Here is a 23,244-nt window from a genome sequence, read left to right as displayed (position 1 = left end):
CTTTGGAATGCCCGCGCCTTTTTTACAATCAAAAAATGCTTATATGAAAGCGTACTTTATCATTCTGAACTTCAATACGGTAATCAAATCTTTACAGTAAATGAACAATGAAGCTAAGGAATGGAATTGCTCAACAATTGTAGGTGAGATCTCGGGGATATGAAAACGAAATACAATTAATTCATAATTTAGTGTTTTAATAAAATTACTCGTTTGTTTTTTATAAATACAAACGCATGAGTTATGAATCGCAATTATTTCTGGCTTGATTTTTTCAAAAAAATGTTAAATTACGATAGCGTAATTTAACATTTTAATGTATTTAAGATTAAGATTGAGATATTTTTAATTTGGAAAAACGGGACTCTAGTCGAGAGTAAATTTCAGATAGTCAACAGTAGTGTAATTTAAAATTGAAACAGCTTTGCAAAACTGAAAATCAGAGATAAGGTGACACGCAGATTCGAAAAAATTGCATAAAAATTTCATGTCCTGTAATCTAAAAATGAAATTCAATTGATATTCTCAGCTTGTTCATTTACTTGTCTTGTCCAATTGAAACTTTCATTGACTTCTAAAGCATTACGCATTTGTTTAACTTTAGCGTAACCAAGGGGTCCAGTGAATCCCAATAAACCACCAACAAACAAGAAGAGCACAATTATTCCGAAAGCACCTGATCCACTTGTTCCTTTCATCACCTCAGTCGAACTGGATTCTTTCCTTTTCCTTCCATTTGATTCCACTTTCAACTCGTAATTTGAACAATCGCCTCCTTCGATGGTCTTAGTATTTGAACTTTTAACTGAAAATTGAGTCAATGAACAAGAACTTTCTGTTTTACTTTTAGGGCAATAATTAAATGATTTACATCCAGTTTCACCATCGGACCATCCATGACATAATGATGCACATTGTTCAAAATTTAAATTCATTTCAGTGTAAAGCACATCAGATACGATTTTGTTGCCAGTCTTTTGATACTTTTCAGATACTTTGGCTAATTTAATTAATGAATAGGAAGTAAATTAGACAAAATGACTTTTTCACGCATTTCCCAGAATACTCACGAAGATATATACTGCATTCTCCATCATATTCAGTAACTGCATCTGTATAAACACCACCAAAACTACATTGATAATCACACCATTGGAAGGAAAAACAATCAGGTGAAGCATGACAGTATTCTGCACATGAATAAATATTTTTTTCGACTGAGGTTGTAACCTGAGTTTTAAATTTCCTCTGAGGTACTTCTGCGTAATCATTGATAACATTCACAGCGTGAATAGAACATGATTTGTCTTGTTCAACGTGCGATTCGTTATAAAGGTTTACAGTCAATAAACTGCTGACTCTACAGTCACCATTTGAACAAAAGGAAAAAATATTGCATTTGAGTTGCTCTGAATTATGACAGTTTCGATAACAATCAGCCAAAGTTTTCGCATCTGGTACAGTCACAGTAACTTGATCAATGCCATTTAATTTCGCATCAACTCTTATTCTGGATTGAAAGCCATCAGCTGAAGTAATTTTATTCTTCGTTTTGTCGATAACATCAATAATTTTATAAGCTAGCCCTAAGAAAAAGTAAGAAAGTTTACATTATATTCAAAATCTGTGCGCTTATGTGAAATATTTCCACTTGCTAATCAACCAACAGAATTGAAACCATGGCTATTTAATTGAAAAATTGTGAAATAATGATATTTTCCGTTGATCGGTATCGCTCTTCAAATTTAACAAGTCAATACTTTTACTGTTGACATTGTTGAATAGTACAGCTGACAACTTTTGACTGTTTCATTCGAAAGTTAAAAGCAATTATAAAAGTGGAAATATTTATATCTAAAGACTGAAGCGCACTTACGAGAATTTCCTGAATGATAAGAGATACTGAATCCAAAATATTGCCTGAAAGCATCGTGAATAGAGTCTAGTGGTATCTCTTGGTCAATGCGGCGCAAGTTATTTAAAGGAAAGTGATAGACGCTGCATGGTTCTCCACTTTTTGTATCTTCCTTGAGATCTTCAAAATTGGTCAAATATCCACAAGAAAAATCTGATGGTCTATAAATCGCTACACTGAATGAGAAATGAAGAGCGAAATTATTAGTTTTCAATTGAATCAAAATGTACATGTTGATGGATATACTCGATATCATTTTGGACTCTTGATAACTGGTCCAGACATTCAAATTCACTGGTTGCTTCGATTTTTTCCATCTTTCTAAATGTATCTGCACTGATGGACATAGTTTTAGAGTTGAAAATATCTGGAAAAGAAAAAAGTACAACAATTGAATTAAATTGTACGAATGTGAAATGACAAATGATAACTACATTGCAAATTAGGTGTATCCAGGAATGTCACTTCTATTTCAAGTTGTGCGCCATTGATATTATATTGAACGTTATCTATTCGAAGTGGACTGATTTTTTTGGATAAAATAAAATCGACGAGTGATCGTTTCAAGTCGTAAACACGTTTTTTCATGAATTCGACACAAGAGTCACCTGCAAATGAAAAGGAAAATATCAGTAACAAATACTTGCGAGCAATTACATAGCCTCTCATTGTTATACAATATAAATTGTGCGAAATGTTTTTTTATTTGAATTTGAAAATTGTCCGTTAAGAGGTTATTAGCATAAAAGTCATGCACCCAAAAATGCTACTTATTTGCTGCTTCATTATTTCAAAATGATGAATTTCCTATCTACAGGGGATAAGAAAAATGTTATTATCGAATCCGTGACTATTCTATGCACAACACTATCCAATGCAACCTTCGCTCAATTTCAAATATAAGCTGTTTCCATCAATCAACTAGCAGCAACATTTTACCAAATACATACCTTCACATTCAAATTTGTAGGCAAGGGTTACTGTTTTATCACTAATCAAGGATTTACAATCTTTAATTGTAAAAATATCATGAAGTTCATCTTCGGATCCAGCTTTTTCAAAGTTGATATAATCCCTTGTAATTCCATCAGTCAACGTATAAGTTTTTTTCTAGAAAAAGACAAAATATGCAAAGAAAATTAATTCCATCTGAACCATAATCATATAAATGAATACTTACCGATGAATCCAATTTATAGATGGCAATTGTGGTACTGACAAGCGTAAAGCCACGAAATATTTCACTGCCATGCTAAAAACCATTTTGATTGAATGTTTCAGGACAAATTGAATGAGAAATAAAAACAATTGAGTTACACAAGAAAATCATATGTTAGGTTATCTTATCTTATAATAACCTTATTTTCACTATTCTCACTACACTTTCATTTGTTTTATCTTATTATTTTGTAATTGACTTTATTTGCTATTACACTATTAGTTTGAGTTAGTATAGTTTAACGTAATTAAAATAGTGACAAACTTACCGATTCAGCAAAATATTGAGTAATGACAGCTTTGTCCGCCTTTTTCCCATTGATATTAACATTGAATCTGATTGATTCCCATGCATGAACAGGATATCCAGATCGATGTTCCTAAGAAAATATAAAAATACTTTAAGAACAGTTATTGTTCACTTTACATTTATTAAATAGCGTCTAAAGAACGATAGATTGCCTTGAAAAACTAGAGAGTGATTTCTGTAAGCTAGGACTATGAGCGATTTTTTAATTCGTTTATCTCAGCATTCGTGAAGAATAGAAAACTTTTAATGTCATTGATCGATTGACCTAAATGTATTATTTTACATTTTTCTAAAATATAAGAATGAATTATATTTTAGAAGAAACTTTGACCTTAATAATCTCAAAAACGGATAGTTTAAGAAAAAACAGCGATTCTCATAATTAAATCTGTTGTCAAAAAAGTTCAAGATCTTAGCTAATGAGGATAAGAATGAAAAGCTTTAGAGGCCCTTCCTTTCATCCATAAAAATTACAAAATTTTGCTGATTACTTACTAAGTTGAGCTTTCCAAGATATTTGAAAGGCGAATCAAGAAGGAAAAGAATATCCAAATTGAAGGAACCATCAGAACCGATTCCGGGTGAATTTAAATCTGCAGATGATATTCTACAGGATTCACCCTCTTCAAAGAGGTAAGAAACTCCAAGTTGATAATCATAAATAGCTTCAGTTGTTACGCCAAGAAGGGTTGCTTTTAGTCGCAGTAATGCTTGGTGTCTTTTTTTTGATGCATGAATCTGGAATGAAATGAAAATGAATGTAACATTGGAAATAGTTGACCGAATAAACTAACCTCACTGAATGTTCGAGAAGTAGATGAACCTTGAATGTATTCGTACATAGTGTAATGAACATAATCAGTTCTCAATTCTGGGAATGGAGTCGGGCTTGTGGATAAGTAATATGGGCATCCGATTCCAGGTAAAGGCTAATTTAAAGTCAATGAAGAAACGTAAAAATCTTGAAAATATTACGAGTATTGTAAGGGAAAAATTCAATTTTGCTTGAGCGACATTCAATTCTTGAATGCTTTAAACTTGATCTCTCAAAATATTTTATCAACATATTGTGATATTTTTGCTGATTGCATGTGACTATGACACTTTAATGAAAATCGAAAGTTATGTGAATAATGAAATAAAGGGATATACTTACATGAACTTCATTCGCAAGTTCATCATAATAGTTCTCGTTTTGAAGGTAAATATCAAGAATGAGATTCTCTTTGTATATAACTGAAGTTGGATCATAACCACTGAATTCAATTCGACTTGGATTTTTTATTCCAGAATCTTCATCAAAATTCTCTAGTTTTCGCAAGTGAAAATCATGGAAATGGTTAAAGGCTCATCTTAGCATTCAATCAATTCATACTCACTTTTGTAATAGTAAGTTATTCTTAATTTATTTTTTACTTGAGTTGTTGCACCTTTCATCATGGTTCCTCTTATGTTTTTATCGGCAACTGATTTCTGTTATTCAACGAATGAATCTGATTAAACATTCTCATAATGTTGTTGGAATACTTACCCAAACAATTGATGAATGATCAAGTCGATATAAAATTGAAGGTCCCATTAAGAGTACCAGATTAGTTACAGGTCTTTTGACTCCAGGTAAAGTTTCATCCCAATTGTTCTTGAAAGTAAATGGTACACAATTTGTACCTTTAGATCATGAAATAAGTAAGACTTGTCATTAAAATAATTTCATAGCGAATTTCATCACCAATCGAATCATATTACAGCAAATTATTATCATTTTTAATTTCATCGATTCTTATTTTTAAAGACTTACCATGAATAACCAAACGGTCCTTGTTAAGACTAAGATCAGTATCATAATAGACATTGTAAGAATCCTTTTCACTTGAGATCACGATTTTGCCTTTGATGGAAGCACCAGAAGCTGATATTGACTCTTGGATGAAATACTTATTATTAATAACTCCACTCTAACAAGGAAAGAGGAATGGTTAGAATTGAATGAAAATATTTGATAATTAGTTTGAGAATAGTTTATTAGCATGAAATAATCGTCCTTTACTTTTCAAAAGGGACGATTCCAAAGTAAATCATGAATTTAAAAAGATAATTGTTACAAGTCAATTTAAACTTGTTATTAACTTCTCCAAAACTTGACGCTTTCAAAGTTACACTAGCAAATTCAATATCAACTCATTGGATAAAAATAATAAACATTGGATTCAGATTAAGTTATCGAGATTTTCTTTTACTTGTAATTCGCATATTATTTAGAGTTAAAATAGTGACAACTATTTGATTGTTCAACTTACGGCATCAGTTAAAGTAGCGTGAATATTAGCGCTTTTGCTAGGTATGCTTAATGGCAAATCCACCAAATCTATAGCACTTCCTATGTTAGTTAGAAGTTGAATTAGAAATGGATTAGTTTAGATTATTTAATTAATGAATTTGATGAATATCTTTCTTACCTGTTTTAACTGTTGAAAGCAAAATGAATAAAATCAATGATTTAAACAATTCTTCGTATTTTTCATTTTGAATTGAAGATGACATGTTGAGCCTTAACGGATAAAAACACAATAAACAGTAGCAATTTCAATTTACTTATGATCTTGTACGTTTGAAAATGATGCCAATGTAAATTGAAATCAACTTTTAAATTAATTAATTAATGCAATCGTAAAATCACAGTAAACGCCTTAAATTTTTCAATTGATTATGTTTAATCATTTGATATTTGACAATAAAACACTACTGACACAGTTTTTTACGAATCGACGCTGACCTTTGTCTCCATCTCCAGTTATGATGTTAACATAATATTTTGTTGCTTTGCAACCTCATCAAACTCTTCTTTAACTTTGATGGTCTTCTGTCAAAAGGTTTCATTCAATAGTTAGTCTAAATTGTTTCAATCTTTTCATTTCAAATCTTTTCAAATGTCATCAACTGTTCAATCTAATCTACAGCATGATATGTAGCCTCTACACCATATTTATAACCATGATCATTATGTCCTCACTCAATAGTTTGCACATATTTAAGATCTAAATAAGGCTTAAGGTGATTATAAGATTTCTGTTTCCGTGATTTTAGCGTGTTATCAAAAGGTACCACAATCGATTGACTACGCTTAGGTGGCTAAATCAACCAAAGAGAATCGTTACAGCATTTGATTGCAATGAGCAAGTTGCTTGCTTGAGTCATGCCTCTGATAAGGGTGCATTCAGTACCCAGTTTGTTCACTGGAACTTTTTATTATATTTACACGATTTTATCTTCCCTATTCGTCGTGTTTGGTTATTATCACTAATACATAGATAAAGTCGAGCTAAAAATATTCCTATTTTTATCAAAATTCTGTGTGGAAGAGTTAAATTAAGATATCTTTCTTCGATCATGACTAAAAAATGGAAGTGATGGAAAGTCAAATGAAAATCTTCACCTTTGGTTGGACATTTTCATCTTCAACAAATTACTAATTACTGTTGAGATAGAATGATTGTAAGTCCTTGCGAAAAAGACCCTGCAATACATGAAATTATCAAACATATCTAAAGGGTGTCGCGAATTATCTTATCCAAATAAAAATTAAACTACTGAAAATGTTTAACCGATGGTAGAGGGCAAGATTCCCATGGGACTTATACCCTTTATTATATAATACTGTCACTTTTCTTGAGTGCTGACATGACTGCAATAATGTACAGTGACGGAAGTTTAATTTAATATTTTATGCAGCAATTTCATCGGAATAAGTTTATTTACAACTGTCAAAGCATGATTTTTGATGTAAATTACTTTTGGATGAATTTTCGCAAATGATTATTTAAGCTGTTTTCATTCTCTAAAGATAATACTCACGTACAAGGATAGTTTGAGGCGCTACCAATATCGTAGTAGCCTGTACAGAATGTAAAGAAAGTTCGTTTAAGGGAATATACCATTCCCCTTTGACATCAAACCCATTTCCTCTTGTAGTTTTGAAGTTTCTCATTTTGAAGGTATGTCAAGAATAAGATTCTCTTTGTATATAATTGAAGTTGGATCATAACCACTGAATTCAATTCGACTTGGATTTTTTATTCCAGAATCTTCATCAAAATTCTCTAGTTTTTGCAAATGATAAGGATGAGAACAGTAATTATAAACTTGATTAAACTTTTGTACATCTAATCATTCAACTGATCGATCAGTTATTTCCTACCAAAGATTAATGTATAAGATAATGAAGCAGAATGGTTGAGAGAACTTGAAGGGACTAAGCTAACTGAATGGTGTTGCCGAAAAAACTTCATTAAATCAATATATAAAACATTAAAGTTATTGAAATTACATGAATTTAATACATATTCTATGTTTGATAACTGTGCCTAAGAAGCAACTCTTGGACTCGCCAGGACTCTTCGGCCATTTATTCTTCGGTTTGCTTCTAGCGAAATGAAACTAAAGTCATGAACAGTCCGCAATTTCATTAATTTTCGATTAAGTCTACCGCCCTCTGCTCTCAGGCTTACCAACTCATTCGCTTTAGTTGGCTTCGCTTGCTCAATAATCCTCGCATTGAAAAAGTTGATCATTTGTAACTGTTAACTTATAAAGTATTTTAATTCTGATCATTAAAAAATTTAAAGTGAATAAAGGCGCTATCAGGGCAAAAATGATCTTAGAAGGATAAATTTTGCACCAAGAAATTATCAATGAAATTTATAGTGAAGAAAAGGCAAAAACATAGCTGGCTTCCTTATCCTGTTTATTATCAATTTGCTTTATTATCGAAATTCAGAACAAACTATGATTGATTTTCATTTGGAATAGAGTTCATTAGATAAAAATTGAAACGAGTCGTAAAGTAATTTACTGTCATTCAAATTTCTTTTCAAATCTGAAAAGCAGGGATTAAGTTCACAAGAAGATTTACGATTGGTCAGCAATTTCATCTACTATGATATTATGAACAGTAATTCAATTTATATTCTCAGCTTGTTCATTTACTTGTCTTGTCCAACTGAAACTTTCATTGGCTTCTGAAGCATTACGCATTTGTTTAACTTTAGTGTAACCGAGTGGTCCAGCGAATCCCAATAAAGCCCCAACAAACAAGAAGAGCATAATCATTCCAAAGGCACCTGATCCACTTGTCCCTGTCGTTACTTCAGTCGAACTAGATTCTTTACTTTTCTTTCCATTTGAATCCACTTTCAACTCGTAATTTGAACAATCACCTCCTTCGATGGTCTTAGTATTTGAACTCTCAACTGAAAATTGAGTCAATGAACAAGAACTTTCTGATTTACTTTTAGGACAATAATTAAATGATTTACATCCAGTGTCACCATCGGACCATCCATGACATAATGATGCACATTGTTCGAAATTTAAATTCATTTCAGTGTAAAGCACATCTGATACGATTTTGTTGCCCGTTTTTTGGTACTTTTCAGATACTTTGGCTAGTTGAATTCATGGATTAATAAACAATAATTAGATAAAACAAAACTTGTTACTCATTTCGAAGAATACTTACGAAGATATACACTGCATTCACCATCATATTTAGTATCTGCATCTGTATAAACACCACCAAAAAAACATTGATAATCACACCATTGGAATGAGAAACAATCAGGTGAAGCATGACAATATTCTGCACAAGCATCAACACTTTTGTCGACTGCGATTGAGGTTGGAGATTTAAATTTTCTTCTAGGTACTTCTAAGTAATCATTGAGAGCATTCAGAGCGTGAATAGAACAGGATTTGTCTAGTTCAACACGCGAATCGTTATACGAGTCGTCCGTCAATAAACTACTGACTCTACAGTCACCATTCTGACAGAATGAGAAAGTATTGCATTTAAGTTGCTCTGAATTATGACAGGTTCGATAACAATCAGACATTGTTTTCGCATCTGGAACAGTCACTGTAACTTGATCATTACTTTTTAATTTTGCATCAACTCTAATTGTGTATTGAAAGCCACCAGTCGAGGTATCTTTGTTTTTCGTTTTATCGATGACATCAATTAATTTAAAAAGTCCGTCTTGAAAGAAAAGGTTACAAAAAGAAACTTTAGGTCTAGATTCTAGATCTGGAGCTGAAATATTTCCACTTATTGACAAAAGAGCCAGAATTTCAAAACTAGGACCATTTGATTGGTAAAGAAATTCTACTTGTTAACTTATGAAGTAGTCTGACACTATTAAGATAGCGGTTTTATACCTCTAAATTTTACAACCAGATTATTCAAAATATTTAGATTGCCAGATGGTTACTAGATTAAGGAGGAAGGATTCGAAAGCTAAAAGTACTCAAAAATGGAATTATTTCATCTGAATGCTCATTATAGCTAAAGGCTGAGAGGTACCTACCATCATATGCTTTAAACAAAGAATAACGAATTTCTACTTTTTTCAAAAAAGTATTGTGAATTTGATCGAGTGGTATTTCTTGGTTGATGCGACGCAAATTTTTCAATGGAAAGTGATAGACGCTGCATGGTTCTCCGATTTTTGCATCTTCCTTGAGATCTTCAAAATCTGTCGAATATCCACAGGAAAAATCTGATGGTCTATAAATTACTACACTAAATGAGAAAAGAACAAAATCATTAGTTTCCAAATGAATCAAAATGTACAGGTGCAGAGATATATACTTGGGCTGATCATAAAATTTTGATAATTCGTCCAAACATGCAGTTTCATTGCTTGCTTTGATTTTCTTCAGCTTTTTACATGTATCTGCACTGACAGACATAGTTTTAGCCCTGAAAGTAACTGAAGAAGAAATTGAATTAAATTTACTGAATATGAAATGTCAAAAAATAATTACATTGCAATCTAAGTGTATCCAGAAATGTCACTTCTATTTCAAGTTGTGCGTCATTGAAATTAACATGAACAGTATCGATTCGAAGTCGACTGATTTTTTCGGATGAAATAATGTAATACATGAAGCGCTGTTTCAACTCGTAAACATGGTTTTCCGTGAGTTTTTGTGAAGAACGACCGTAAACTGAAAGGGAAAAAGAAAATCAGCAGTTATAAGTACTTAAGATGAATTATTAATAGATAGCCATTGTTAGCTTCCATTGTTACACTGTACTACATTACATTACTGCCTTTCATTACAGTCAATTTCAATTTTGAAAGATTGTAATCATTCAATAAGTCAGCAATAAGGAATTTTTATCTTCAGCGAATGAGATAAATTGAATGTGGATAACATCAGGTAATAACTAAAAATCTGCAACATATCACTGAACTTAAATGGAAGATGTGGTCTTCGTAAACCACATTGCAATAAGACAAGCTCAGTTTTGCAATATTGACTATTACATACCTTCATGTTGTAATTTAAAGGCGAGGGTTAATGTTTTATCACTAGACAAGTATTTACAATCTTTCAATGTAAAAATATCATGAAGTTCATCTTCAAATCCGGCCTTTTCAAAGTTCATGTAATCTCTTGTGATTCCATCCGTGAAGGTGTAAGTTTTTTTCTAGCAAAAGACAAAAATATGTAAAGAAACATTAATATTTTGCAAATCATAATCATTCAAATGAATACTTACCGATGAATCCAATTTATAGATGGCAATTGTGGTACTGACAAGCGTATAGCCAGAAAATATTTCACTGTCCTTCTAAAAGTCATTTTGATTGAATATTTCAGGACAAATTCAATGAGAAATAAAAACAATTGAGTTACACAAGAAAATCATATGTTTGAGTGATAATAACCTTATTTTCACTATTTTCACTGCATTTATTAGTACATTTGTTTTTATCATTCATTTACATTTTGCAATTACAACATTATTCGCTTTTACAGCAATAGTTTTTGTTAAATAGTTTAAAGTACTTAAAGTAATTAAAACTATAATAAACTTACCGATTTAGCAAAATATTGAGTGATGACAGCTTTATCGACCTTTTTCCCATTGATATTAACATTGAATCTGATTGATTCCCATGCATATACGGGAAGTCTAGATCGGTGTTCCTAGGATAGTTTCAAAATAGTTATTGTTAACTACATATTCAATCTTGTTATATCCAATTATCAAATCGATAAATATTAATAAAATCCATTTTATATTCAATTTTTTTAGCCACCAGTTCAATTAATATATTATTACATATTCTTTTACATAATGAAGGTTAGATTTTCATTTTCACCTCCACATTCATGGAAGTGGCATCATAAGAAGAAAATTTTATCATGAATATCCCCTAAATATGATTAAATGAATCATCAAGAAAATTTCAAATGTTGGTAGGTTACTTACTAAGTGGAACTTTCCAAGATATTGGAAATTAGAATCAAAAAGGAAAAGACTGTGTAAATAGAAGCGACCATCAGATTCGATTCCAGGTGAATTTTTATCTGCGGGAAATACGTTACAAGATCCACCCTCCTTGAAGAGGTAAGAAACTCCGAGGTTATAATCATAAATAGCTTCAGTTGTTACACCAAGAAGGGTTGCTTTTAGTCTTAATAATTTGTGTTTTTCCGAGGCATGAATCTGAAAATGAAGATCAAGATGAATGTAAAATTGGAAATGTGCGGCCAAGTTAACTAACCTCACTGAATGTTCGAGTAGTAGTTGATCCTTGAATGTACTCGTACATAGTGTAATGTAAATAATCAGCTTCCAATGACGGGTATTGAGCTTCACTTATGGATAAGTAATGTGGGCATCCAATTCCAGGTAAAGGCTAATCAAAAGTTAAGAGACAAATGCGTGAATGTGATTCTCTTTTAACTAAATAACGCTTAACTATTGATAACAATAAATATTAGAAATGACATTTGTTTTACTTTGAGAAAGCATTAAAAATCCAATTCTATTAATAATTGAGAGATGCATGCATTTTGTTCCTGGAGAATCATACCTAAAATCTTTTTTTTTAATAATTTTGATAACTGAATGAATCTGGAAACTCTGTTTAATAAGTAAATAATAAACTTAAATGCAAGATGCCTTTCATAATATTGTGTTATTGTGATTGTGATAAATCAAAGATCATTAATGTGAATACTAAAAGTAAAAGTAAAGGGAAATACTCACATTAACTTCATTCACAAAATCATCATGATACAGTTCATCGTAATACATAATGTAGTTCTCATTTTGAAAGTAAATATCAAGAATTAGATTCTCTTTGTAACTAACTGAACTTGAAGATGGATCATAACCACTGAATTCAATTCGACTTGGATGTTTAATTCCATAATCGTCATCAAAATGTTCTATGGAAAAGAAAAGAGAATGGTCGAGTTTGGTTCATTTTATCATTCAATTCACACTGAGTAGTTAGTAAAAGCCCGGTACTGGAACACAACTTGTCCTTTCTGGCACAGCATACCATCTTTAGATGTAGTTTTTAAAACCATCTTTCGATGGGGTTAATTACCATCATACGGTTAGACGGGTACAAAGTATTCGCAATATGTGTTAGAGTGGGCTAGAGTGTTCAGAAAAGCTAATTTAGGTACATCGAAAGATGGTATGCTGTGCCAGAAAGGACAAGTTGTGTTCCAGTACCGGACTTTTACTAGCTACTACACTGTATTTTCACTCACTTTTGTAATAATAAGTGATATTCAATCTTTTATTTATTTCGGTTGTCGCCCCCTTCATCATGGTTCCTCTTATGTTTCTATTTTCAACTGTTTTCTGTTATCCAACAAATGAATTTGATTAAACATTCTCATAATGTTGTTGGAATACTTACCCAAACAAGTGAGGAATGACCAAGTCGGTATAAAATTGAAGGTCCCATTAAAAGTACCAGATTAGTTACAGGCTCCTTGAGTCCAGGTAAAGTTTGATCCCAATTGTTATTGTAAGTAAATGGTAAACAATTTGTGCCTTTGAATCATGAAATAAATGAGAATTGTTAGTGAATTTAATTTAATTTATTTCACCAATTCTTATTGTTAAACTCTTACCATGAATAACCAATCGTTCCTTGTTGAAATCAGAATCAGTATTATAATAGATGTTGTAGGAATCCTTTTCACCTGAGATCACAATGCCCCCTTTGATGGAAGCATCAGAAGCTGATATTGATTCTTGGATGAAATATTTAGTACCGGCATTCTGACAAGAGAGACGCAAAGCATTAAGAGTTAAAATATAATGACAATTGGTTGGATGTTCAACTTACGGAATCTGTTAGGGTAGCGTTAATGATAACGCTTGTGTGAGGTATGCTTAATGGCAAATCCACCAAATCTGTAGCACTTCCTATGTTCGTTAGTAGTTGAAGCAGAAATGGCTCGAGTTAATATTTTCGGTAAATTGATAAATATATTTTTCTTACCTGTTTTAATTGTTGAAAGTAAAATGATTACAATTGATAATATAAACAGCATTTTTTTTCTTTCGTTCAGCAGTGAAGATGACATGTTAAGACTTAATGATCAAACACAATAAATTTCAATTTACCATGATATGGTACGTGTGAAAATGATGCCAACGTAAATTGAAAGAATCTTTTAAATTCATTAAAATGCAATCGTAAAATCACAATAAACGCCTTAGATTATTTTTTATTATTATTATTTTATTAAATAAATTCATATTTGGTTTGACAACAAAACAATATTTACTCAGTTTTTCTCATATCAACTCTAACCTATTGTTTACAATCAATTCTGCAGAATTTCTGCCGAATAAAAAGTTGCAGCATTCAACATTAACATCATCAGTTTTAGATCCACCATTAGTTCTGGATTTTTCATTGCATCAAAAAAATTAGCAAGAATGACATTCTAATCAATATCGATTGTTATAAAATCTTGGACTACTCGAAGCTCAGTTGTATCATAACTACAAATACCACCAGCAAACGAGTTAAATTGAATGTTTTAGAAGAGAAAATTCTTACCCTAGTAGACTAAAGTTTTCCTTTTTATAATACTTTGAATAAAATTTACTTTCTTTAACTGAACTCTACAAATCTTCATTGGATAAAGCTATTTCTGCCTTTATGAACATGTGTGCAGTGTATTTAAAAAGTGTTATAAGAACTTGCGATTATTTCGACTATTTCTTGAGAATTTATAAGATGCAAATGCTAAATGGAAGTCTTGACCTTTGGTTGAACATTTTCATCTTCAACAATTTACTAATTATTGCTGAGCTTTAATTGTAATTATTTTCACACAGCAACTTGCATACATACCAGTCAATGTTGAAATTTAAGATTGGAAAGGAGGAAGGCCAAAACTTCCTAGAAGGAATTTTCTTTTGATGAACATATTTGTGGGGCAATTTTATCGAAATTAGTTTGAGATACAATCAGGAAAAAGTTATTATTAATCTAAGATTACTTTTGGCTGAATTTCATCAAAAGACGATAAAAGCCCTTTTCATTTTCTAAAGTTGAATGATGAGAGGAACCAAGTTGTTTAGTGTAAGTTTGAATGCTGCAAGTTTTGGTAAAGTTAATGGCTGGTTTGATTTTTCTTTTAACAATTATTTTTCAAATCGCTGATATACATACAGTCGAGTTTCGAAACAATTGCAGGGACTCGACTGTAATTACTTTGACAATATAATACAATTTGCAAAGTGAAGAAGGAACCTTTTAAACTAATCAACTAACCTCATCACTATTATCGGAATTATACACTTTTCATTCAATTCTAACCACACCACTTCCCTCACTTTCCTATCAAATATTTTTTCAGTTTAAATAAATGTCTATCAAAGTGAACACCTTATCGTATAATTTCAAGATCTTCATTCTTCTCTAACAGACGAAATAAGTTTTCACTCTTTAAGCGGTTGAGACTCTTCATTCCTCTCACATCTTTCAGTTACAATTGGAAAGCGAAGCCATTATCTTAAAGTTACTATGATTTCAGTATTACGCCTTTCGATTTTTATGGACCGCAATCGATGATCGACCAACAAAATACTAGTTACAGTCACAAAATTATTTGGCTATAACAAATTATCTGATAAAATTGATGTAGAAAATGATTTCAAATTATTTGTGGACAATAGTCAAGTTTGCCTGTTATTACTTTCAACATTTAATGTTTATCAATTCAATTATTAGTGTTAGTAGATAACACTAATAGAATGCAAAAAGGCTGGAAAACTTGATATCAATTATAATTTGTCGGAATTCTATTCATAAGATGTGAACTTTTATTAGCGTTTCATTGCAAAGGCAACTGACTGACTAAAATTGTTATGTTTCTTAATTCCGATTCTTGATACCGATTCAAAAAGATAAATAATTAACACTATTTGGTTAAACGAGGTTCACTTTATGATGTATTAAGATTTATGATTATTCAATAATAATAAGTATCATGTACAATATTAAGTTTTCTGTTCATCTGTTAATTTACAAATAGATAGACTGATTTCAGTAGATGTGGATGTTGAAGTCGGTGTCGGTGTTGTAGTTGATGCAGATACTGAAGAAGATGTTGATGTTGATGCTGAAGATGTTGATGTTGACGATGACGATGATGTTGAGGTTGATGTAGATGATAGTGATGAAGATGTTGATGTTGAGGCTGAAGTTGATGTAGTTGTTGATGTAGATGGCGTTGGAGATGATGATGTAGGAGATGATGAGTTTTTCAGTGACTTTACCAAATGTGGATGAGGTAACGAACTATCATCATACAAAGATACTTCATAAATAACATCAGCTATTATAGAAGCTACTCCTTGATCAAGAATTTGTGAAAATACTAGAGATAAAAGTCTCTGTTGGTGAACTAATAACAAAGGTCTATTTTCAGGTATTCTGGCAAAATGTCGCAAACAAATAGCAGCTCGACGAACCATATCAAGAGTTGTACCCATTAATTCAGGATTATCACGAAGAGCATTTATTCCTTGGGTGTTAGCTACTTGTAATGCTGATTGTTCAGATTGTTCAATAAAACTGATCAACTGAGGAATCGCGTAACCAGTTAAAGCTATTGCACGGGCTATACTTGTATCAGCAGCAGCAAAATTGGTCAATAAAACAAGGGCAAATTCACGTAATGTTTGCTCCTCATTACGATTTAACATTTTTGCTAACATTAATAACATCTTCTCTAATCGACTCCATGGCGGTGTTGCTAATAATAAATCAACATTGGAATCAATTATCGATAATTTCATTAATGATTCCAAGGCAAGTCTTTTAGGTGAAAAGGATTGAACTGTTGTGGTTGGAAGATGATCTTGAGCATATGATGATGGACATACAGCCCAATGTAATAAACCATCAAGAATATTTAAACTAATCTCTTCGGGATATGGATCAAGATCCAGTTGACATGAAATATTAGCTATTGTAACCAATGTATTTTCACGTAAAAGATGTATTGATTCAGCCCACCAAGGAGGATTCATTATTTCTTCATCGAGTTGATTATCTTTCGAACAAGCTGGTGATGATGATGATGACGATGATGAGTTTGTTATTGAGGAAATTGAAGAATTCTTCAACAAATTACTTTCATTACTATGTCCATCCAAACACTCATTCATTTTCCCATAATTAGGGTCAATAATTCCATTAGTTTGCTGATCTTCCTGTCCATTTGTTGTACTTGTTGATTTTTCCACTCCTTCACTCATTTTAGCAAAATTACGTTTCCTTCGGGCATGTGTATGATTCAATGTTATAAGTCGACTTAGTACCAACATTAAACCCGGGTGTTTACACATTTCGACGTCGTTACCAGGCACAAATGATAAATTTCTAATTAAAGTTGAAATACAAAGACACCGTCGACTAATTGAATCATAATAATCCAAAACTGGACACAAAGGTGAATCTTCTTCACTATCAGCTTCTTCTTCAAGTTCATCGGAATCACAGGATGAAACTTTCTTAACAGAAGATTTGCCATTCAAGGAAAATTTCACTTCACTTGGTAAATTATCAACTGGCTTTTCAACTGGAGAAGGCATTTCTAATTTCTCTTTTTTTACAACAGGTTCTGGACAAGAAGATCCTAAGTTACAATCATCAACAACAGAATTTGATTTTTTGTTCACATCCTTTGTTTTTAATTTTTTATGGGATTTCTTTGATTTTTTCGTCCTAATAACTCTAACAAGCTTGAGATATTTTTCCTTTGGTTCAAAATGCGTCAAAATATGATCAGTAATTTCTCCATACCCTTTAGCCCAATGCTCTTTACCAACACGAAAACCGTTCTTTAAATAATCCCATTTCTTTTCATAGTCTGTCACAAATAAATGAGCTTCTGCATTTTCCATCCTAACTGTTTTACCATTACGTGATTTAAAGGTAAGGTCAAGAGATGATTTCAACATTTTAGTTTGTTGATCCATTTTGGGAATGTTGACATGAATTGCATGATCCATTTTAACAAAATCTTTTGAAACATTGACAGTTTTTCTGATTTTGTTTCCATCAAGATATTTATCACCATCAACCATACCATCAACATTGTCATCTTCGCTTCCTTCACTATCAATGTCACTATCATCGTCAGAATTCATGTCAACTGTACTGCTTTCTTTATGTTTAATGATATCCTCTTCCTCGTCGTCATCATCAGAGCCAACTTGATACCATTTTCTCGATCTTTTTTCTTTGTGTGAAATTGTTTCAATATGCCCACTAACTTCAGTGTCTTTGAATAAACCATCAAACATGTCGTTTAAACATTTCTTATAATGTTCCAATAAAATTTCCAATAATCCTGGTAAATGTTGGAGTCCGAAATAAAGATAACTACTATCATCACTAACCAAAACTGCTAAAGTATCCAATGCCCAGGTACTTTCGGCGAGCAATCCCGATTTCAAACTCATTAAAAGTTTCCATGCTTCGACCGGTGATAAATCTTTACACGTTAACTTACGTCGTTTGGAATAATTTGCTTGAGTTGCCTCAACACTACCATGCGGAAAAACTAAATCTCTTTTCATTATCATTTGTCCATAAGGCATATGATGATGACCATGTTGTTGATGTGGATGAGGCATTAGATGTGAATTTTGTGGATGTTGGTGTTGATGAGATAATTGATGGGGATGTGCATGTCCGTGCCCGTATCCATGTGAAAGAGGAAGGGGTGAACCCGAGTTTGGAGCTCCCATGTGTGGACTTGGTGTTGGTGATCCAGGAAGACTTGAAGATAAAAGACGAGTTAAATGGGCTGAAGGAGCTTTTGGTGGCATTGGTGGACCTCCAGGCATTTGTCCTGCTGGATACATCCTATTTTGCGCTGCATTCATTTTATTCATTGGATGGTCCGGTGGATAAGAATAAGCTGTTTGAGGAGGAGGCGCTGTTGATAAATATCCAGGATGATTCATTCCTGGTGGTGGTACTTGACCTCCTGGTCCAGGTTGAGGGGGTTGAGGTGGTGGATACCTATTCATTGGCCAACCATTAGTTGCTCCTCCAGCTCCTGGTACAGGGCCAGGTACAGGACCAGGAATACCCTGTGATGGTGGAGGAATCGGTCCTCCATTATTTTGATCATTTCTTGGTTGATTATTTTCCCAACCAGGTTGACTATGTACATATGGAGGAGTTGTCATATTACCATGAGGTGGAGGGGGCTGTGATGTTGGAGGATGAGATGGTGGACCACCTGGATGGCCTCTGAAAGTTGCATCTCGATTCCATGGTTGATGAGGACCACCACCTTGAGGATAATTTGGTGTCATTGGTCTAGCACCAGGTCCAGGTCCAGGATATGGACCATATTGATTGGGCGGTCCATCTAAATGATGCACATAAAGATAAAATAGAATGGATTTAACATTGACGTAAAATAAAAGCTGTGACGAGCACGACAATTAAATTTAAATATGAAAAATTACCTTGAAATATCGAAGCTTGTTGAGGTGGAGTTGGAGTTTGTTGGTGCTGTGGTGGATGATGTTGAGATTGTTGTTCGGGTTTCATAAAGTCAGGGTGCCTTTTTGGATAAGCAGGATGACTCTGGGGATGTTGTGGAGTAGATCCAGGAGGATGATTCGGTCCTATTACATGACCACTGTTAGTTGGAGGATTTTGGTCATAAATATTATTTTCCCTAGATTCACCCATGAACCTTGGTGTTGGTCCATTATGTGGCGCTTTATTCATAGGACTCGAATATAATAAACTCTGATAATTGGAACTCTGTGAGAGAAAAATGAAACATTTAGAATTAGTTTTAGAAAGAGCTTATTTTAGAAATATAAAAATTAAATAACAAAATTCACAAATTGAGGGTAAATTTTAACGAACATACTTGAGGTTGATTAGATTTGGCAGCTAAAAGCCTTTGAGCTAGTGGACTATTATGGGTTGACATCTTAACAAGCAGGAGATCAAAATGCATTCGATAAAAGTGGAAATAATAAAAATAATAAAGAAATAAAATAAAATTATGAGTAAGATAATGAAAATAAAATTTAAACAAAAATGAAATTCATAAAGGAGTAAATTTCTAGATAAATCATGTACTGATATAAAGCTTAGCAAAATCTAATTACCTGTACATTTGAGGGTCCATTATTGCGATAGGCATCATTCATTCCTGGATAAGCTGGTTGATTTCCAGGGGGAACTGGACCATAAGGTCCTGGAACTGGGCCTCGTGGAGGATAACCAGAGCTATTCATAAGTAAGGATTGTTGTGGTGTAGTCGGTGGTGGCTGTGATGTTGGTGGGTGTGGATACCGTTGACCAGCGCTCATATTGGATTGTGGATGATGAGGAGAAGGATGAGAAGGATGAGGTTGATTTGAAGAACCGTGATTTTCAGGTAGAGACGAGGATGATGATGATGAAGATGGAGCTGAAGGAGGTTGATTAGAAACTGGAGCTCCTCGATTTGATGAAGGTTCTCCTGGTTGATTATTATTATAATTACTTGCTTCTTGTCTATTTGAGTCCATTGAAGAACGGTTTTCTCTATTATAATCATATTCTTGTGGCCCATAATAGCCTTGAGCTCCTCTAGATGCTGGTCGATTTGGTGGGAAATTGGGTGATGCGTTAGGATAATAAGCTTCCTGGTGTATAGATGGGCTTTGATTTGGCAACTTAGATCCCGGAGTGGATGATGAAAGTGTCACTCTAGTAGAATTCTCAGAGCTATTGGAATTATCTTTGTTGTTAACATTATTCGAATTATTTCCTTTGTTATTTTCACTTTCAGAGCCACGTGATGGTGCAGCAGGACTTGGCAATCCTGTGCTACTCGGGCGACTACTTGGTCGACTACTAGGACGACTACTAGGTTGATTGCTACGAAAACTCGAACTGTCAGACCCTGATTCAGACTGACCACTCTTCAATTGCGTTTGCTGTTGTTGCTGCTGCTGCTGTTGCTGCTGTTGCTGTTGTTGTTGTTGTTGTTGTTGTTGCTGTTGTTGCTGTTGTTGCTGTTGTTGTTGCTGCTGCTGCTGATGGCCAGAAGGGTGTCGTCGATGGCCGGTTGGCGTGGGGGGTTTCATCTCATCCGAAAACGGATGGGATAAAAAATGTGAATGTTGCTGATGTTGGTGTTGATGAGAGAGAGGATGAGGATGTCCATGTACATGCCCATGTGGAGGCGCTGTAGGTAAATATCCAGGATGATTCATTCCTGGTGGTGGTACTTGACCTCCTGGTCCAGGTTGAGGGGGTTGAGGTGGTGGATACCTATTCATTGGCCAACCATTAGTTGCTCCTCCAGCTCCTGGTACAGGGCCAGGTACAGGACCAGGAATACCCTGTGATGGTGGAGGAATCGGTCCTCCATTATTTTGATCATTTCTTGGTTGATTATTTTCCCAACCAGGTTGACTATGTACATATGGAGGAGTTGTCATATTACCATGAGGTGGAGGGGGCTGAGAGGCTGATGGATGGGGATACCGTTGACCAGCATTCATATTAGACTGTGGATGATGAGAAGGATGAGGTGAAGGATGAGTTGGATTTGATGACCCATGATTTTCAGGTAGAGATGAGGACGATGATGATGAAGCTGACGTTGAAGGAGGTTGATTAGATAACTGAGCTCCTTGATTCGAAGAAGGAGGTCCTGGTTGATTATTATTATAATTGTTTGCTTCTGGTCTATTTGGATCCATAGAAGAACGATTTTCTCTATTATACTCATATCCTGGTGGACCATAATAGCCTTGAGTCCCTCCTCTAGATGCTGGTCTATTAGGTGGGAAATTAGATGCATTAGGATAGTAAGCTTCCTGACTCCTATTCATTTGATTAGGATACATTCCTGGACCTGGTCCATAATTATTCATTGATGACATTGATCCATGGTGTGGTGGATAAGGTCCTTCTAATTGCACTGGAGTACCCGACTGTGGGTAACTACCTCGAGAATCACTATCCGCTGTTCCAGGGGACGGAACACCTTTCAATTTTTTACCACTAGGATGTGGAGAATGAGATGGACCAGGCATGGGTGATGACATGGGGTGAGGTGAATAAGCTACACCAGGTTGATGTGGATGTGATCCAGGAGGTGGATAATGTGAATTCGGCATTCCTGGATGATGAGATGGAGGAGGATAACCTTGTGGGTAATTGTTACCCATAGGTGATGGTCCATTGCCCGGATAAGGGGATAATGGTGGTTCCATTGAACCGGGTGTTGGTGGGAAACCTTGGGAATTACTATCACTGTGACCAGGAGACATGGCTTCTTTAGATTTTTTCGTCTTGTTCTCATTCGCTGAAATTAATGTTGTGTGATCAATTCCTCCTCGGTCAAATTTACATTCGAAGGGTAATAAATGTTTGATGTACTGTTTCCTTATAGCATAGGTAGCACTAGGGTTAACCATACAATTACATATAGTAGCTATTTCTTTCCATGCCTTGGTTTTAGAAACCTCAACAAAACCACCTTTGTCTTTAACAACATTATACAATTGGTACAAATCCAAAGGATGTTTACTTATGGTTGGAGATGAGGTCATAGAAACACCACGGGATTCATTAAAGGCGGCCAACCTTTTCATAAAAATATCTCTTTCTGTTTCCTCGCCCATATTGTCAAACTTCATGGACCTTTGTAGATCAAGATCAGCCGAATATTAACTGGAATGCACAGAGAAAGAAAAAACGAGGTAAAAATTATGAAAAAATTGAGATAAAATGATTTAAAGACAAAGGATTCACCATCATAATATTAACTTGAAAAAAAGGAGAAAGATGAAAAGAAAGGAAAAGGAAGGGAAAAGATAGAGAAAGAGGGAGAAAAAACACAAAGAATAAATTTTCTCCTTTCTTTTGTCAAGTTCTAATTGCAACAATTGAAAAGTTATTTACTAAATTTCATAAACATAAGATGAGAGGATTGATTGAACTTATGTATTAATCTCACTTGAATGGGAAAACTCACCAAAAAAACCGAGAGCAAAATCAGAAAAAAGTATCATTACAGCTCAAAAAAGAGATTTTTCTCAAGTCAAATAACAAGATGGCGAAAGAAGAGAAAGAGAAAGAGAGAAACAACCCTTATAATAGGAGGCGCTTCACACTACTTACTTTCTTTTCTGGCTTGAAAAGCTGTCTAGTTTTTGCATCTAAAGATGATGATGGTGATGATGTTGCTGTTTAAAAATTAATTGTCATTGTGATTTAAATTAAATTTTATACACTTTTATCGGTTCAAGGAAAGACACAAAGATTTAATTAATGGAAATGATTAAATTAATAAGATGAACAGAAAAATAAAGGTTAAATTTATTTAGTTACAATACAAATCAATTTTTGTAATTGACCTTTTTTAGGTTCGACCAGCCAACCTGTATAGCGTTTTGCAGAAAAAGATAGATTCACGCATGTTC

General features: G+C 33.6%; 5 protein-coding genes across 9 annotated transcripts; all 5 read right to left on the bottom strand.

Annotated features, from left to right (window-relative positions):
* Positions 1-44: 44 nt before the first annotated feature.
* LOC107371877 (uncharacterized) lies at positions 45-6,059 on the bottom strand. The gene is made up of 16 exons (XM_015940031.3): positions 5,900-6,059; positions 5,741-5,820; positions 5,242-5,398; positions 4,975-5,111; positions 4,823-4,916; positions 4,600-4,751; positions 4,238-4,372; positions 3,939-4,181; positions 3,403-3,513; positions 3,096-3,167; positions 2,866-3,025; positions 2,350-2,523; positions 2,162-2,282; positions 1,877-2,091; positions 1,071-1,586; positions 45-1,000 (listed from the first exon to the last, which is right to left on the bottom strand). The coding sequence occupies exons 1-16, from the start codon at positions 5,982-5,984 to the stop codon at positions 513-515; spliced, it is 2,940 nt and encodes a 979-aa protein (XP_015795517.2). The 5' UTR covers positions 5,985-6,059; the 3' UTR covers positions 45-512.
* Positions 6,060-8,018: 1,959 nt separating this feature from the next.
* LOC107370957 (uncharacterized) lies at positions 8,019-11,154 on the bottom strand. Its single transcript, XM_015938909.3, has 7 exons — positions 11,005-11,154; positions 10,773-10,932; positions 10,263-10,445; positions 10,087-10,207; positions 9,803-10,017; positions 8,959-9,474; positions 8,019-8,884 (listed from the first exon to the last, which is right to left on the bottom strand). The coding sequence occupies exons 2-7, from the start codon at positions 10,888-10,890 to the stop codon at positions 8,397-8,399; spliced, it is 1,641 nt and encodes a 546-aa protein (XP_015794395.3). The 5' UTR covers positions 10,891-10,932; positions 11,005-11,154; the 3' UTR covers positions 8,019-8,396.
* Positions 11,155-11,324: 170 nt separating this feature from the next.
* Positions 11,325-13,107, bottom strand: LOC149093182 (uncharacterized). Its single transcript, XM_089269054.1, has 4 exons — positions 13,020-13,107; positions 12,505-12,686; positions 11,722-12,151; positions 11,325-11,435 (listed from the first exon to the last, which is right to left on the bottom strand). Exons 1-3 carry the CDS (start codon positions 13,078-13,080, stop codon positions 12,008-12,010), a joined length of 387 nt encoding a protein of 128 aa, XP_089125180.1. The 5' UTR covers positions 13,081-13,107; the 3' UTR covers positions 11,325-11,435; positions 11,722-12,007.
* A 40-nt stretch (positions 13,108-13,147) lies between these two features.
* LOC112539882 (uncharacterized) lies at positions 13,148-13,947 on the bottom strand. The gene is made up of 3 exons (XM_089268846.1): positions 13,888-13,947; positions 13,389-13,539; positions 13,148-13,308 (listed from the first exon to the last, which is right to left on the bottom strand). The coding sequence occupies exons 1-3, from the start codon at positions 13,945-13,947 to the stop codon at positions 13,148-13,150; spliced, it is 372 nt and encodes a 123-aa protein (XP_089124972.1).
* A 1,759-nt stretch (positions 13,948-15,706) lies between these two features.
* Positions 15,707-23,083, bottom strand: LOC107371118 (uncharacterized). 5 transcript variants are annotated; one of them, XM_015939098.3, is made up of 5 exons: positions 22,943-23,083; positions 19,930-22,492; positions 19,686-19,748; positions 19,270-19,573; positions 15,707-19,169 (listed from the first exon to the last, which is right to left on the bottom strand). In XM_015939098.3, exons 2-5 carry the CDS (start codon positions 22,456-22,458, stop codon positions 15,778-15,780), a joined length of 6,288 nt encoding a protein of 2,095 aa, XP_015794584.2. In that variant the 5' UTR covers positions 22,459-22,492; positions 22,943-23,083; the 3' UTR covers positions 15,707-15,777. The 5 variants fall into 5 exon arrangements, with proteins under 5 accessions (XP_015794584.2, XP_015794586.2, XP_015794585.2 ...); XM_015939100.3 differs by lacking the exon at positions 22,943-23,083 and adding an exon at positions 22,797-22,930; XM_015939099.3 differs by lacking the exon at positions 22,943-23,083 and adding an exon at positions 22,724-22,878.
* Positions 23,084-23,244: the final 161 nt, after the last annotated feature.

The sequence above is a fragment of the Tetranychus urticae genome, chromosome 3, assembly GCF_039701765.1.
Source record: "Tetranychus urticae isolate SD_2017Ah chromosome 3, NJAU_TeUrti_SD_1.0, whole genome shotgun sequence".
Classification (NCBI taxonomy): domain Eukaryota; kingdom Metazoa; phylum Arthropoda; class Arachnida; order Trombidiformes; family Tetranychidae; genus Tetranychus; species Tetranychus urticae.
This window is presented reverse-complemented; position numbering and strand designations above follow the sequence as displayed.